The sequence below is a fragment of the Lonchura striata genome, chromosome 6 (assembly GCF_050655825.1).
Source record: "Lonchura striata isolate lonStrDom1 chromosome 6, ASM5065582v1, whole genome shotgun sequence".
In the NCBI taxonomy this organism is placed as follows: Eukaryota; Metazoa; Chordata; class Aves; order Passeriformes; family Estrildidae; genus Lonchura; species Lonchura striata.
Genome location: NC_140708.1, coordinates 30,455,892 through 30,470,764, shown reverse-complemented (window position 1 = coordinate 30,470,764; position 14,873 = coordinate 30,455,892). Strand labels below are relative to the sequence as shown.

Here is a 14,873-nt window from a genome sequence, read left to right as displayed (position 1 = left end):
TTCCCATAATGATTCTGAAATACAAAATTTCTCTCCCATTTGTCATCTTTGCACCTGTGATGGCTTTATCTCTTCCCCAGCATCCCAGCTTACCTTTGATGTACACTGGCAATTCTGGCCCTGACACTGACCACACTGACAGAGCCATCAGAGCCCTGGTGGGTTTGACAGAGAAAAAAGGATGTGCACAGAACCTGCATGGACTTGATCTATTTTTCAGCCATGTCAATTTTTCCTAGGTAGCAGGGATAAAGGGAATGTTCTTGGCTAACAAGAAGATTGACAACCAAGTGAAAACTTTCATCACCTACAACAAAGGGAGAGACTGGAGTTTGTTGCAGGCTCCACACACGGATCTGAGGGGAAATCCCATTCACTGTCTCCTAGTAAGTACCTGAGGGGGGAATTTGGGGGGTGGTTATACCCCAGAATAATCTTTTTCTACCAGGTAACACAACTAAAAGAGGGCAGCTCCCATCTCCGTGCAGTGTGTCTCATGGAGTGCAGTGCTTCAGGCTTGGGCTGCCAGGGTTATTGCATTGTATTTTAGGTTAATTTAATTTAATTTAATTTCTGGAACAAATTGTGGATTAGCTGCCTTCTGCAGAAGTGCTGTGTCCCCTGGAAGAGAAGGGGAAGCTGGATGCTGTGTCTGGTAGTCAGTTCTCTGGACACTAGATGGGAGGCAAGAGCTGCTGTAGCTCAGAACTCTGAGAGGCACAGTAACTGGAAACTGGCTCAAAGCAAAAGAGAGCTGGGATTGCTTTCAGGCTGCTCTGTTGTCATTAATATTTATCAAAATTCATCATTTTCTCTTTGAGCTCATAAGTGGGAATCAACACATTCATCCAAATACACGTCCAGCTTTGTGTTGTGTAAATTGTATCTATTTCTGTGCTTACTGATATAGATCCACATATAGCTAAGTCTTTAATCATCATTATATGCAAACAGTTTCCAAGAGGGAAAGTGAAATATAAGTAATGTGAATAGAATTGGAGACCTCTATGAAGTTAGAGAGCTTAAACTGATCTTGACATATTTTTCAGCTGATACCATCCATTCATAGTAGTGGGATAACACTCAGAACCCCTGTATTTGGGATTTTCAATAGTTTTCATATTATACTAATTCTAATATGGTTCCAGGCAGAATCAGGGGCACTATTTAGATTGCTCTTGCTGCTCCTGTCCTGTACTTGCATGCTGTTTTCCATCTAATTAAAAAAAAAAAAAGTTTCTCCTTTTGAGGCATTGGAATCTGAATCAGCATTATATTTTGTAATTGAATGATACACTAATCTCTTAACTGAATGTCATGCACTATTGAAACAGCAGAGAATAAATATTTGCAGCTGTTCAAATAATTGATTTTTTGATGGAGCCAAAATGTAAGTCCTTTTCTGTCCAGTTTGGAAAAAATAAATAGGAAAGACTAGGGGTAAAATAACTCTTTTGAGTTGTTTCAAAGCATGGCTAAATTTGTTTGGGTTTATTTTCTTCCAATTTTTAAAAAATTGTAAGTGAATTTTTAATTAGATGTTTCTATGAGGTGAACACAAAAAAAGTTGGCATGCAAAGAGCTTTTCAGGCATAAAGCAATTCAGTTCTTTGGAAGGGGCTATGTAAAGGAACCTTTGTGTTTCAAATAGATTGTATAATCTAGTTTTAACTCGAGGGAACATATTCAGTAAAAAAAAAAAAAAAGACGTTTTGACCCTCCCAAATTATAACCAATTTAATCACAAACTCAAGATTCTTCTTATATAATATGATAGTATAATATTCTAGGGGCCTGGCAAGGCAGAAGGACAAAAAAATAGCACACAGGCAAGTAAAATAATAAAACTAGACTTTTTTTTTTCCTATAAATTTGAAGTTAGAGTTCTGAGAGGTCTTTCCTGGTATTTTTGTGCACTGGTCATGCAAAGTCTGACTTGCCACTCTGGTTGTAAGTGAGCCAGTGATACTGCTCTGCGTGGCCCTTATGGAACAGTTCTTTGCAGGAATTGGGTATTTTATATACAAGGCTATACCTGCCATTGTAGTTGCCCATTATATAATGGAAGGGGTCATATATCTGTGTGTGAAACAGAAATGGACAGTTCTTATGTGGGGGGAGAGAGCTATGGCTCCTTTTAAGCCTTCCCATCCATACTGTATCTGCTGCTATATCCATGGGCACCAGAGAATACCATAAACTTCATTTTAAACTTCAGGTATGCCTGAACAAGCTGGATTCCCTCAAGGGGATAAATTTGAACAAGCCAGACAAAAGGTCAAGAGGAGGAGCAGAAAGTATGGGAACTTTTAGGGACACAGTGAGAACTGTCCTAGAGAAGCTCATGGTTCTCTGGGGATTGCATTTACATCCTTGGATCTCCATTGTGCACAAACCACTGTTTAAACATTAGTTTGTTTTTATTTTGCACTCTGTGCAACCATGTACTTGGTCTGAGAATGACTTCCACCTGTGCAAGCTCAGTGGATGTTTGTCATGCTGTTTACATTTCTTAAGTGATCTGTGACTTGAGCTGGAGTATAGGAATTGTTCTGTGATTTCGGGGTGCTATGGGACAAATCCTCAATGGACTTGAACCTTGTATCTCAGTCTTTGTCATTTCAGGAGAATGAAAAGTATTTTATCAGCCCTGCCCTGTGATAAGGCCAGAAGAATATTTAGCCATGTTTATTTTTCCTCCTCCCCTAACACTGGGTAAAACAGGCAAGAGGCGTCTTTCATTGCCTAAGCACTTCTTCATGTTTAGGTTTTCACCAGCTTTTGGAATGGCAGAGGGGCAGGAAACCTCAGCTGAGCACGCAGACTATCAGGTGGTCTACTTGCAAATTTGAGAGAAAGCAAATAGCTGAAATCTGAACTAAACTTACTTGTTAGGTTTTACAGGAACAGTCTGCCTGCCATAGAAAGGGAGGGATAGAAGTACAGAAAATATACCAAACCACAAAGTGAAATAGCAATTCTGCAAGAGAGACAAACCATTTAAAAATCCCATCTGAGGTTCATGCTTAATGGTGGAGAAGATGAAGGCAGAATATGGAATGAAAGAATTCTAGAAATTGTAGGGAATAAACCACAGAAGTTGGAAGTGGTAGGAAAGTTTTTGAAGCACAAATACTCTAAGCACTTATTTACATTCCTGGAAATAAGTCAGGGATCCATAAGGGTTTTCTGCTGAGGAAAAATGCAGAGAAAGGAAATTTCTCCTGCTCTGAGGCAATACTGATCCTTGTCAGTGTGACATAGCTTAGCATTTAAAACACTTCACAAACTCCACTCACCTCTTTAGCCATCGCTGCATCACTAGTTTTACCTCCTTATGTCAATTGCTCCTTTTCCTTCTGGACATAACTGTTCCTGATAGGATCCTGCTTTTCCTTATGGCACAGATAAGTGCATTCTTCATAGTCCATTGTACATGTAGTTTAGCTCCCATCCTTGCTGCACAGCAGATACTAATGCTTTCCCACTGCTGCTTTTCAGCATAATTGTCTCCAGCAGCAGCTCAGGACTCAGCAATGACGTCTGTTCCAGCTCATTGGCAAAATGGGATCTGCCATTTCCAGAGTGACTGTACTGTCCCCAGCCTGCAAGTGCAGTGCTGTGTGCTCTGTGCATTGGGTCTTTAAACCCAAACTAAGTGAGAATTAAAACAGAAGTAAGTACATAGCAGCTAAGCTGTTGGCTAAGGAGTTTAGGAAGGAGTCTGGTTGAAGCACAGGGCGAGCCAGACAAAACCATCCCTCAGTGACAGTACACTCAAAGTGGTTTTTCAAAGGGACTCAGAATTTCTTTGCATTTTTTGTGAGCTCTAAATAATGAGGAAGGAGGAAAGCAATGAATTTCCATCTAATCCCAGGGTTTGGTTTGCTTGTTTATACCACTTGTATTCCCAGATGAATATACTTAATCTTCATGAAATAGCTGCCAAGGTATTTTATTCCAAAGGTGCTGGTTTAGCTTGATGCTTACCATGTGTTGTTAACTGAGGAGTAGTTCTGTGTGGCAAGAGATGATCATCTGCCTGGGAGAGTTAATCAGTTAGCTTTCAAGGATTGACTTGTGGTTCAAACACAGGGCTGAATCTCAGGAGAATCTTGATTCAATTTTTGGGTCTATCTCCAATTTCCTATGTGACCTTGGGCAAGTCATATATTTTCTCTGTGCCTTTCTTCCCCAGACGTCTGTTTTTTGCCTCCCACATTTTATTTGTCTTTTCCATAGGAATTTATAAGGATTTCAGGACAAAGACCCACTTCTCATAAAGAGGACATTTGTGCCATCTGCTATAGAGTATTTTAAGCATCTAAGTGAGGTTTTTTGATCATCCCTGTTGGAAGTGTTTGTCTCTTTTCATTGTTCCTTGCTATTGCAGGTGAACAAATACTGTGACTACCCCTAGGTTTGTGAATGGTGACCAGCATCCTTTGTGTTATATATAATACTTTTTTCCCACTTCTGATGAGGGACAGCCACTAATAGCTGGTTTTTAGTGTGTCCTGCCATTGGGACAATAAAGTGGGCATTGCAGAACAGCCAAAAGTGGGTTTGTGGATGCTTATTAAGAAATTTACTAAAGACTGATGAGTTTCCTGAGGGGGGAGCATAAGAATGTTGGCTTGAAAATATTAGGAAGCAAGTCATGAACTCCAGCAGAATTGTAAAACCTGTGGCAGTGGGCAGAGCAATGGGTTTTATCACCTGTGCTTTATCTTCTATCTAGAGTTTAAATGCTCCATGATGAGGTTGCCTTTCCCTTGGTGGCCATGCAACAGTTGGCACAGATGGGAACAAAACAATTGCAGGGAAATCTAAACCTGTGATTCTGGTGTTAATAATGATTTTAGTTGCCTGTTGGTAACAACAAAAACAACAGAGACACTTTATGAAAATTATGAAAACCAGGGAGATGTCCAGGGAGATGTGAATTAAGCTATGGGAGCTGGAGGAGGAACACAAAAGGACCTGCAGAACCCAAACCAGCTGGAAAAATATATATTGATGAACTGTATAAGGACAGAGATGGAGAAGGTGTACAGGGGAATGAGGAAGAGAATGCTAACACAGTCAGGATGTGGGGTGGCCATGGGCAGTAACTTCAGCTGTTTGGCTAAGAGTGGAAAGGTTGGTTTTAACACCCTACCCAGTAGTCACTAAAGACTGAGTATTACTGCATTCCAACCAGTAAGAAGTCATGCCATTAAAAAGACCATCTGTCTGCTTAGACAGATGGCCTGGCTTTTAATATTGGAGAGATATATTCCATTTTTATATGCTGTATCTGTGAAATGAGATAAATTTGAAAGGAAACCTCTGGTAGCACAAAGATGGAATCTTAACAAGATCTCATCTGAGTTGGGAATTGGCTGAGTTGCCATTAGGTTCTGTCTTCAGAATGCTGAAGTGGGCTTGGAGTATGTTAGTTTTAAAAATATGTTTTCTATTTAGTCTTCTCACAACCTATCAAAATGTAAAAGGAAAGAGTTCATGCTCTTTCAGAGCTTTTCCACTTCCTGCATTCATGTCAGCTCAATTTGTTCTCCACTCCCTCCCGGTGCCCCGGGCTGCTCCAGCGGCTGCCCTCGCAAGGCTGTCACTTGGAGTTAGGCTGCTCAGGACATTCCACTTGGCAGCTTGTGCTCCCTGCTGCACAGCCCACGTCCCCCTTTCCTGTCTCATATAAGTGAGAGCTCCCATCTCTCCTCACCACCTTCATTTGCCTTTGCCAGAAGAACCCTGCCTTTCTCCACAGGGGAATTGTCATTTCAGTCATGTTCACCTGCTTTGAGATGGGATGGATAAGATGGGATGGGATGGATTGTCTTCCTCCAATGACCTATGGGACTATGTCTCCTACAGAGAAGGCTGCAGACTCTTGGGGCTGCAGATCCAGCCTTTAGGCAGCTGGTGTTCCTCAGGAAAACCTCCTTCCTTTGAGCCTGAAGGTCCCTCTGCACAGCTCCTCTTTCTCTTACAGAGCTGGGCGAGCTGAAGCATGGGCTTTGCTCCAGTTCTGCTCCTGTGTGATGTCCCCCTTGATTGGGTCCGTTTGCTTCAGGTTTTCTTGACAGTATTTTTCCCCAGCCCCTCCCTTAGCATGTTTTTGTGAAGGGTTCTTAATGAGGTTTGAAAGAAAAAAAATCCAGAATAAAACCCAAGTGAAGGAAACAGTATTCAGAAATTCTCAGAAAATATCACATTACAGACCTGGAAGGAATTGTAATGGCAGCTTTGAAAATCTGCCTGTCTGTCTTACCTTCTAGCTCAGCTGATATATTCTGTGCCACTCTTGTCTTAACCAGGTAATCAGCATACAAAATCAATAGCAAATAGGTAAGGTTTCCATGGATTTATTTGTATTGAAATCTTAAAGGTCACATCCAGATGGGCAATGAAGCTTTGCTTTAAACTTGAAGCTAACACTTTCCAGTCTTGGTACTTCTTTGTATTTATTGCAGTGCATTTCAGAACAGTCATATGTCAAAAAGAGTTAAGAAGTGGTATGAAATAAGTTTTTTTCTTGGCTAATTAGTGGTGATTCAACACCACACCAGTGGGATTAAATTGCTTATTTTTTCAGAGATAGCTTGGGTAGTGCTGCTCAGAGTCATTTCTTATCTGCATCAATCTGAATGATTGCTTCTCACAGAGTAGGAGCCAGGAGCCTCAGGTAGTCCTTACCATTATATGCCTGTGCAAGCCTGGTCCCCTCCTATGAAGTTCAGCCTCAGAAATGTGGGTCTTGGAAGAGGGTTTCAGCCTGTGCATCACCTTCCCACTGGGAATGGGTTGAGTCAGAAAATGATGGCAAAGTGGCTGTGCCTATGTGTTGCTGAATGCAGTGATTAGGAAGAAATTCAGAAAGACACTGTATGTTTCTAATCCTGTTGAAATAGGAGCGTACATTGTTGTGTCTGCTTTTTACTTTTATCTCCCCTTTCTCCATAGCCCTATTGCTCCCTTCATCTTCACTTGAAGGTCTCAGACAACCCCTACACCTCAGGAAACATCGCCAGCCGAGACACTGCCCCCAGTATTATTGTAGCTTCAGGTATGAAACATTTAAAAAATTCCCTGTGTTTGATGTGCAAACCTGGACAAATTCTGGAGGTTATGGAGGGTGTTGGGTGGCTCTGGGGTGTCACACCACCAGTATTGGGAAAGGAGGCAGGCTGTCAAATGAAAATCCTTATGGGCCTTCAGCTTATCATATGCTTTTTATGGAAACTGGCTTTCATGACAGAGATCATGTCTAGCCCTCCTGTGAGCATGAGATCAAATCAGGGCATTTCCTTTGCATGTAGAGGTGTGTAGAGTTGTATATATTGGGTCTTTTATACATTTTTTTCAAACTTGAAACACTCTCATTTTCTTCACACACCCAGAAGTTCTACAACTGCAAAATAAATAAATACATTTACTCCCCTGATTTGCTTATTGTGCTGTTTCGGAGAGGGTTCCTTCACTAACCAGTGCTCATCTTACAGGTAATATAGGCACTGAGCTATCGGACAATGACATCAGCATGTTTGTTACTTCTGATGCTGGGAACACTTGGAGGCAGGTAAATGACACAGAACCACTGGAAATGTCATAAAAGCAGATTCAATCTGTCACTTGCTTTTGATTTCATTTGGTTCAGGATAGCTTTTTGCAAACCTTTTACGTAAGAGAAAACTTCCCTTCTCAAAGGTACACAGATGTTCAGAGAGAAAGACTGAATATGCTATTAGACTTCATATAACAGAAAATTATTTTTATTATTCTGCTCAGAGTTTGACTTCAGTTTAATCCCATAGCAAAGAGGACAGAATAAATTATGAATAAAAAGGGGAGAGAAAGTGTTACCTTTTACTGTTGTAAATCCCTTGTGCCAACCAAACTATTTTTATTTTTGTCCATGACTATATTTACTCGAAAATCAGCAGTTTCACTGGTCTACTTCTCACTTCAGCTGAGACTCACTTCTCCTAAGCTGAGTTGTCCAAAGTTTGTTGCCTGCATAAATGGGTTATTTTGCAGAAAAAGTTAAAATTCAGAAAAAGACAAAATTCAGTTTGCCTTATTCCAAGGCTACCTACCTGTGGAAAGAGACTGGATGATGAAATTATATCTAGTTTCTAATATTTAGTGGAGTCTCACCTGTTAAGAAATACCCTCTAATGTGTTTATCCTCAGATCAGGAAATTCTGTTATTCCTATTTTCTGAGTGGGATATCAAGTCATGGAGACAAAGAGAAACTTTCTCAGACTAACAAACGCTGCTGTATAGACTGTAGAGCAGATGTTTGCAGAAAGTTAATATAAAAAAGACACAGGGAGAGAAAATATTTTCCAATATTTAATAATCCAAGAATCTAATTACTTTGCAGTGTTTGACCAGCCTCATTTTTCTGTCTAAATCAATTATTTGAGATAGGCCCAGACATGTACAAACACATGAAATTCTTCTTTAAACAAAAATTTGTCATTGAAAGGAGGGAAATTGTTGATCCTTGCAGAAAAATTATATTTCTAACTCTCTGTCAAGCAAGGGAAGAATGAATTTTCCATGGACCTGGAAAAACTGTGGGGAAAATGCCCAAACAATAAAAAACCAAGTCCAGGAAATATATCTATAATTTCCTCTACTTTATAATTTTCCTAGCACATAACAGTCCTGTGTCATGATCCTACTTAAAGAACTGTGACATTTTCTTGATACTAAGTATAATAGGTTTGAATAAACACTTTTTTTTCAGATCTTTGAGGAAGAGCACAGTGTTCTGTACCTGGATCAAGGTGGAGTACTCGTTGCCATGAAACACACATCTCTGCCTATCAGACACCTCTGGTAATGACTCCATTTGTGCTAAATGCCTGCTGTCCCTCTTTTCAGATGCCAGGAAGGAGGCACTTAGTATGCATCCAGTCTTCTGCAGCTCTAATCTAGAAAATATTAGTTAAGATACTGGCAAACATTAAGTCAGATAAAGCTAAGAAATCCTTAGATTTTATTACAGAATTACAGAATTAAATTCTGTAAATAAATTACAGAATTACAGTTTACATCATTTTGGCTTGGCCACATCTGAGATATCATCAGTGTAATTCCACAACATTCCTGATTTACCACAGTTTGGCTTTTTGGATTTGTTTGTTTATTTCATATATATATATATATATATATATATGGTTAATGCTTTTGTCTCTCATTAAGTTACCAAAGTAGTCCTAATTTTCAAAATTATTCGTGAACTTGCCTTCTATGTGGCAGGCAGCATTTACAAACCAGAATTTTGTTGAATACATTCAGGGTTATGTAATTGATAATGCAAAAGTGCAGTTAGCATTCCTGAGTGAGGAGGCAGAGTATAGCTTTGTGCTGTTCTGCATTATTTACTTCCACCATATATCAGAAACACCCAGACCCAAATCTTAAGAAATGATGAGTGGGTCCAGGCTTTCACTTGCACTCCCCACAAGGGGGACTGCTGGTCTAAAGAAACTGTCATCATCCTCCAGAAAACTAACCTCAAAATGTTTTATACTGGGGACTCAAAAACCAGATGTTCAAAATCACTTGTTTATTTTTTTTTTTTTAATCTAATGCTTAGGCTACATTTTGCCCTTTGAGCATCAATTTTTAACACAAATTCTAGTTTCTACCACTTAAATATTGGCCATGGGTTAGTGGTATGGTGCCAGGCAAGCTTGATCAGTGTTCTGATTTATGATGCTTCCAAAAAAACCAGTTATTTAAAGGACCAAAAAGTCACAATCCAATAAAAGAAACTGTTCTCCACTTCTCCATAGCAGCTGTAGTGGACTAGAGAATACCTTTGAGTAAAATAGGAGAGTAAGGAAAGAAGGCACTAATTTTGCTTTCTCCTCTAGGTTAAGTTTTGATGAAGGGAGATCTTGGAGCAAGTACAGTTTCACATCCCTCCCACTGTTTGTAGATGGAGTTTTAGGGGAGCCTGGAGAGGAAACCCTCATCATGACGTAAGTGAGCATGCCATAATGCTGTGGAGGTGAACCACACATTGTATTTTGGAGCAGTGGCATTTCTGGTTGGGGACCAAACCAAGTACAATCTGCAGCCAGGAGTGTGCAGTCTTCTGTTGCTAAATAGTCAGTTTTTTTGTGATATGACTGAGGGATTAGCAATATGGCTCCTTGCAAGCTGCAAACATATTATCACTTAGCTTATCAGCATGAAACCTGACTCCTCAAATTGAATGTGATATAAAGCAGAGTTACTGTTGACATATTAATATTTGAAAGAAAAATGGTGAGGTATTTTTTTATAACTGTGTTTTTGCTGCTGCATTCTTTTTTTTTTCTTTTTAATGAGACACAGATAAGTGAAGACATTCTTTTGTAAAAATGAATGACAAAATGTTGCCTCGAGGCTGACTCATGAAAAATTATGTTTCGTTTCAATGTGGTATGCTGAGTTCTGCATGATGCATAAATCTGGATTCAGTATGCCAGAAACTGTGATATTTTATCTGATATCAGATTTGTAGAAATAATAAGTATTTCTGACTAAAATAAGCAGAATACGTGGCTTGGAAACTAACCTGAGCTAATAAAGATGTATGAAGAATGTTCCTTCAGGTTCTGATTTTAATTTGCGTGGAAGGGATTCCCAAAGCTTAAAACTCAGATAAAACTCTTGAAGGTATTACTATCTCCAGCCCCACATCAAGTCTTCTCTTGACTCTTCAATTTGAGTCGTTTTGGATATTGTCATAAGTGGGAGGGTCTTAGTGAACAGAGTGAAAGCTACATGCAATTTTTCAGTTTCTAATAGGGTTATAGATACTTAGCAGGCTACGTTTCACTTTGTCAGTCCAGTGAAAATGAGTAGGACTCTCACTCTTAAAGCAGTTGATCTCTGTTGGAAATTGTGGTGACTGAACCTCTGTAACTACCAGACTTCCTTTTACTGAATGTTCTTCCTGCTGCATTCTGTAGCGTGTTTGGACATTTCAGCCACCGCTCCGAGTGGCAGCTGGTGAAAGTAGACTACAAGTCCATCTTTGATCGGAGATGTGCGGAAGAGGACTACAGGCCTTGGCAGCTTCATAGCCAGGTGAGCAGTGAGGATGCTGGGATGTGGCCTGAAGTAGCTAATGATCCTACAGTTCAGATCGGCACAATCCAATATCTTCTAACAGTTTGGTGTCAGCTCGTTCCTTACTGGCTGGGTCTGTTCTGTTGCACTGGTGTCTTGGCTCAGATTGAGACTCTGGGATCCCTGAAGGATGAACAGCTGTCTTTTGGGTGTCATCCTGCACACAGACAATTACCTCAGACTTATGCAGACTTGAAACAATACAACAACAGCAGAAGAACTGCCACTGAGGCCTGAACTCCTTCACTCTTACACATCCCATCCAATTTCCCCATCTTTACCTCCTTTCCTTCCTTCATTATTCTGTGTCCTCAGAGCCAGTGTCTTAAGACCATTCTAGTTTCTCCCATTTCTGGCCTTCTTAGCCTCATTTCTTGCTCACTTGGTTTCTTTCCTGTTCTGTCTCTCTCTGCTGTGGAAGTTGGGCACTTTAATCCCCAATTCATTGTCCCCCATGCCCTGCCCTGTGCATCCTGGCTGCAGCTGCTTCATCACTCTCTGAACCATGGAATTCACGCCCAGCAAGGTGAGCTGCTCTGCACAGCACCTGCACCTGCCTTGGGGCACCTTCCCAGCTCTGCCAAGACACAACAGCCTATGTTTCATCAGGTTAGAATAAAATATGGCCCAAATTCTGTGGTTATATAAACACCACAGGCTCCACTGAAGTCTAGAGCAAAGCACACATTTATATCATCAAAGGGTGTCTTTCTGTATATATCTTGCTGGGCAAGAATTTAATAATGAACATGAAATGAAAGTAGCTTGACTCAGACTAGCTGCTCACACAAGGCACAACTCTACACTAAAAATACCAGTTATTACTTAGATCTTTAGATGCTGAAAATCAGTACAGCTTTCTTGAAATTCAAGGAAGCCCAGCATTTTAGAGCAGTTGCTATTCAGACCCTTGTTTCCTGCCATCAAATCATCAAATCAAAGCCATGAAAAAAATCTTCCATAATGATTTTAACAGCATAAAAGGTAATAAGTGAGATTCCACTGTATTTTGTTCTTTGCTTTCTTGTGCTTGCATAAGCAAAAATACCAAGGATTTTGCAGTATTTCTTTGAGGATATTGGCTTTGGAGCTTGCAGAACTATTTTTAGGAAGGCTTCTGTGTACTCTTTCTTTTTGAATTCCTTTCCACTGAGATTGCAAGGCTGAGCCTTGTTCCCTAGATAGAAATATTAGGCAGGGTGCTGAAGTTGGGAGTTTTGGCATCTACATAACAAGTCAAACCCCCTAAAACCAAACTCATCCATGGGAAGTATTTACATAAACACACATTACAATTGCTGCTGAATGAAAATATTCCCAGAGAGGTCAGACCAAAGAAATAAACCTGCTGTGTTTGTTCAGAACCGAATAAGATGTGTAAGTAATCTCAGATAATTTCTTAGTGTCTATTGGAAAAGTTGATTTCGTTTCAGTGAGAGCTCCAGTAGCTTTAATTAACTCCAGTGTACTGAGATGGTATTTGGCTCCCCATCCTCTTCCCTTGAGTAACACCTCCCGTTGCACAGGCTTGGAAAAACCGAGTGACACAAATAGCCTGGTGGGCGTCAAAGAAATGTTTCTGGTTTTGTTTCCAGGGAGAAGCCTGCATCATGGGAGCAAAAAGGATCTACAGGAAGCGCAAGTCAGAGAAGAAATGCATGCAAGGGAAATACGCTGGGGCCATGACCTCGGAGCCCTGCGTGTGCACAGAGGCAGACTTTGACTGGTGAGCAGTGGGCAGAAGGACTGGGTGCCCTCACACAGCACCACAGGGATCCTTAGAGAGGCTGTAGGCTTGCAGAGAGCAGAAATTCATAAAAGTGCAGGTATTGAAATGGGCTGCTCCCTGATCGTGCAGGTGTGTTAAAAGAAGGAAAGGTGGAATGGGTATCTGTGATCTCCTAGGGCTCCCACAAAATCATGCTGAGCAAGCCATTTTCCAGGTCACAGCTCTGTGCACCAATAAGGTAACAGGTCAATTTAGCACATCTAACCTTAGCAATGGCCAAGGGTGGCTGAGAGTAGTCTGAAGACATATAACAGCATTGTGTAAAAAAGAAGATAAATTCTTAACATATACACTCATATGTATATATGAGTGAAAGTAAATATATGCATATGCAAAGCATTCCTTCAGCTTCTAGAATCAGGTATCTAGGAAATAAATTCCTGGATCATTTGTTGCATCTGGACCATCATGTTTGACAGTATCCAGCAGACATTGCCTTCCTGATTCGAGTCAATCTCTTTCTGAAGCCTTTTATTCTCTGATATTTGGAAATAGAGTCCATTGGTGAGTTATGCATGGCGTGATAAAAACTTCAGCTGCTGGTTTCATTTCAATATTACTGCTGACTCACAGCAATTTGCACCAAAAAGGCAGGGAACCACATTATTGAAATCTCTTTCTTACCTCTTTTCTCCAAGTCTGCAAGTTCCTTAGTATCTTGGATGAGAGAAATGTTGGCTGCTTGGCAGTGCTGATAAACTCCCTTTGTGCCTCACCCACCCAGATCTATGTCATGTTACTAATTAAACCCTGAATCTGCTATGTGAATCCTGAAAAAGTTCATCCCATCAATATGGAAGTTTATAGCATTTCTCTTCTTACTCCTACATAAACATAGAATATTTTTTTCTGTATAAAATCACAGAATCACAGGAAGCTTTTATATTGTATCAAAAAAAGTCAGATTTCTTGCTCTAGAAGACAATAATTATGAACATATTTTGGCACAGATTCTGTCAATATGGTTTCTTAATTATTTTCTCATTTTTCATTTAGTTGTTTTCTAGGGAGATCTGTGTGTAGTTCATCATTTAGGTGTCCAAAGCTTCTGGATTTCAATAATTTCAATCATATTTCTCTTGTAAAAAAGATAAAAGCCAAACCAAAACCCCAAAACTACCATTAAAAGCAAGGAAATTCCCTGAAGATTTTGACCCTCTTATAGGGTATGCAGTACAAGGCTGAGCCAACCTCATGGCTTTATGAAATAGTTGATGCAATTGACTCACAGTCAGTCCATTAGTGTTTAAATCCCTGGTACTTGTAAGGGACACACATACCTGAAACTTCTGATAAAAATATGCTTTCCTTCCAGCACTTCTCTCTGAGAATTAATATATTTATTTCATTAAAATTGACTTTGTGGCTTGCCACTGTAAAACTTTGCTGCTAGGTACAGAACAAAAGAGCCACAGTGACATTTGCTGGTGGTAACATGCTTTTATTTCTTTAATGTTCATCTCAAGGAAACTCTCTCCAAAGGCTCTGCTGGGCTATGGGAGAATCTCTTAAGAGAAAGCTTGGATGATTGGGCATGTACAACAGGCACTCACAACTCACATGTATGAACAAGGCAGAATTAAGACCTTTCTGACCAAGGACCTTTCTCCTTCTCATGGAATCAGTTTTGGTTTAGATCAGACTGTTGTGATCCCCTCCCTTTCTCCCTGAGCTCAAGTTATTTCTACAATCCTAGACTTGGATTTCTACTTTATTCGTTTCAGCTTCTTTCCCTACTGCCTCTGGTGAAAAAAGATTGAAATATTGCTTTAAGCGTCCAGTTCAGAAACATTTGCCAACAATACTCATTAGGAGCATAATTTTACGTAGATATGCCAGAGAAGGACAGAAAAAGAGAAAAGAAAATGGTGAGAAAAAAAGCAATTCTGTCTGCTAAGAAAGGCAAAGCTGCTGCTGCACCGCTGTAACTTCCAGGGCTTGCCT

The 14,873-nt window shown here is 40.1% G+C and overlaps 1 protein-coding gene across 4 annotated transcripts in view; it reads left to right on the top strand.

Moving 5' to 3' along the window:
* The window catches only part of LOC110473608 (VPS10 domain-containing receptor SorCS1), a 258,920-nt gene that overhangs the window by 200,526 nt on the left and 43,521 nt on the right, over positions 1 to 14,873 (top strand). For all 4 annotated transcript variants that reach the window (XM_031505274.3, XM_085582756.1, XM_085582759.1 and 1 more), the window contains exons 10-16: positions 240 to 386; positions 6,967 to 7,069; positions 7,506 to 7,582; positions 8,760 to 8,851; positions 9,895 to 10,002; positions 10,981 to 11,098; positions 12,736 to 12,866. In XM_031505274.3, the coding sequence (XP_031361134.3) occupies positions 240 to 386; positions 6,967 to 7,069; positions 7,506 to 7,582; positions 8,760 to 8,851; positions 9,895 to 10,002; positions 10,981 to 11,098; positions 12,736 to 12,866 (776 nt within the window). The remainder of the gene's footprint in view (positions 1 to 239; positions 387 to 6,966; positions 7,070 to 7,505; positions 7,583 to 8,759; positions 8,852 to 9,894; positions 10,003 to 10,980; positions 11,099 to 12,735; positions 12,867 to 14,873) is intronic.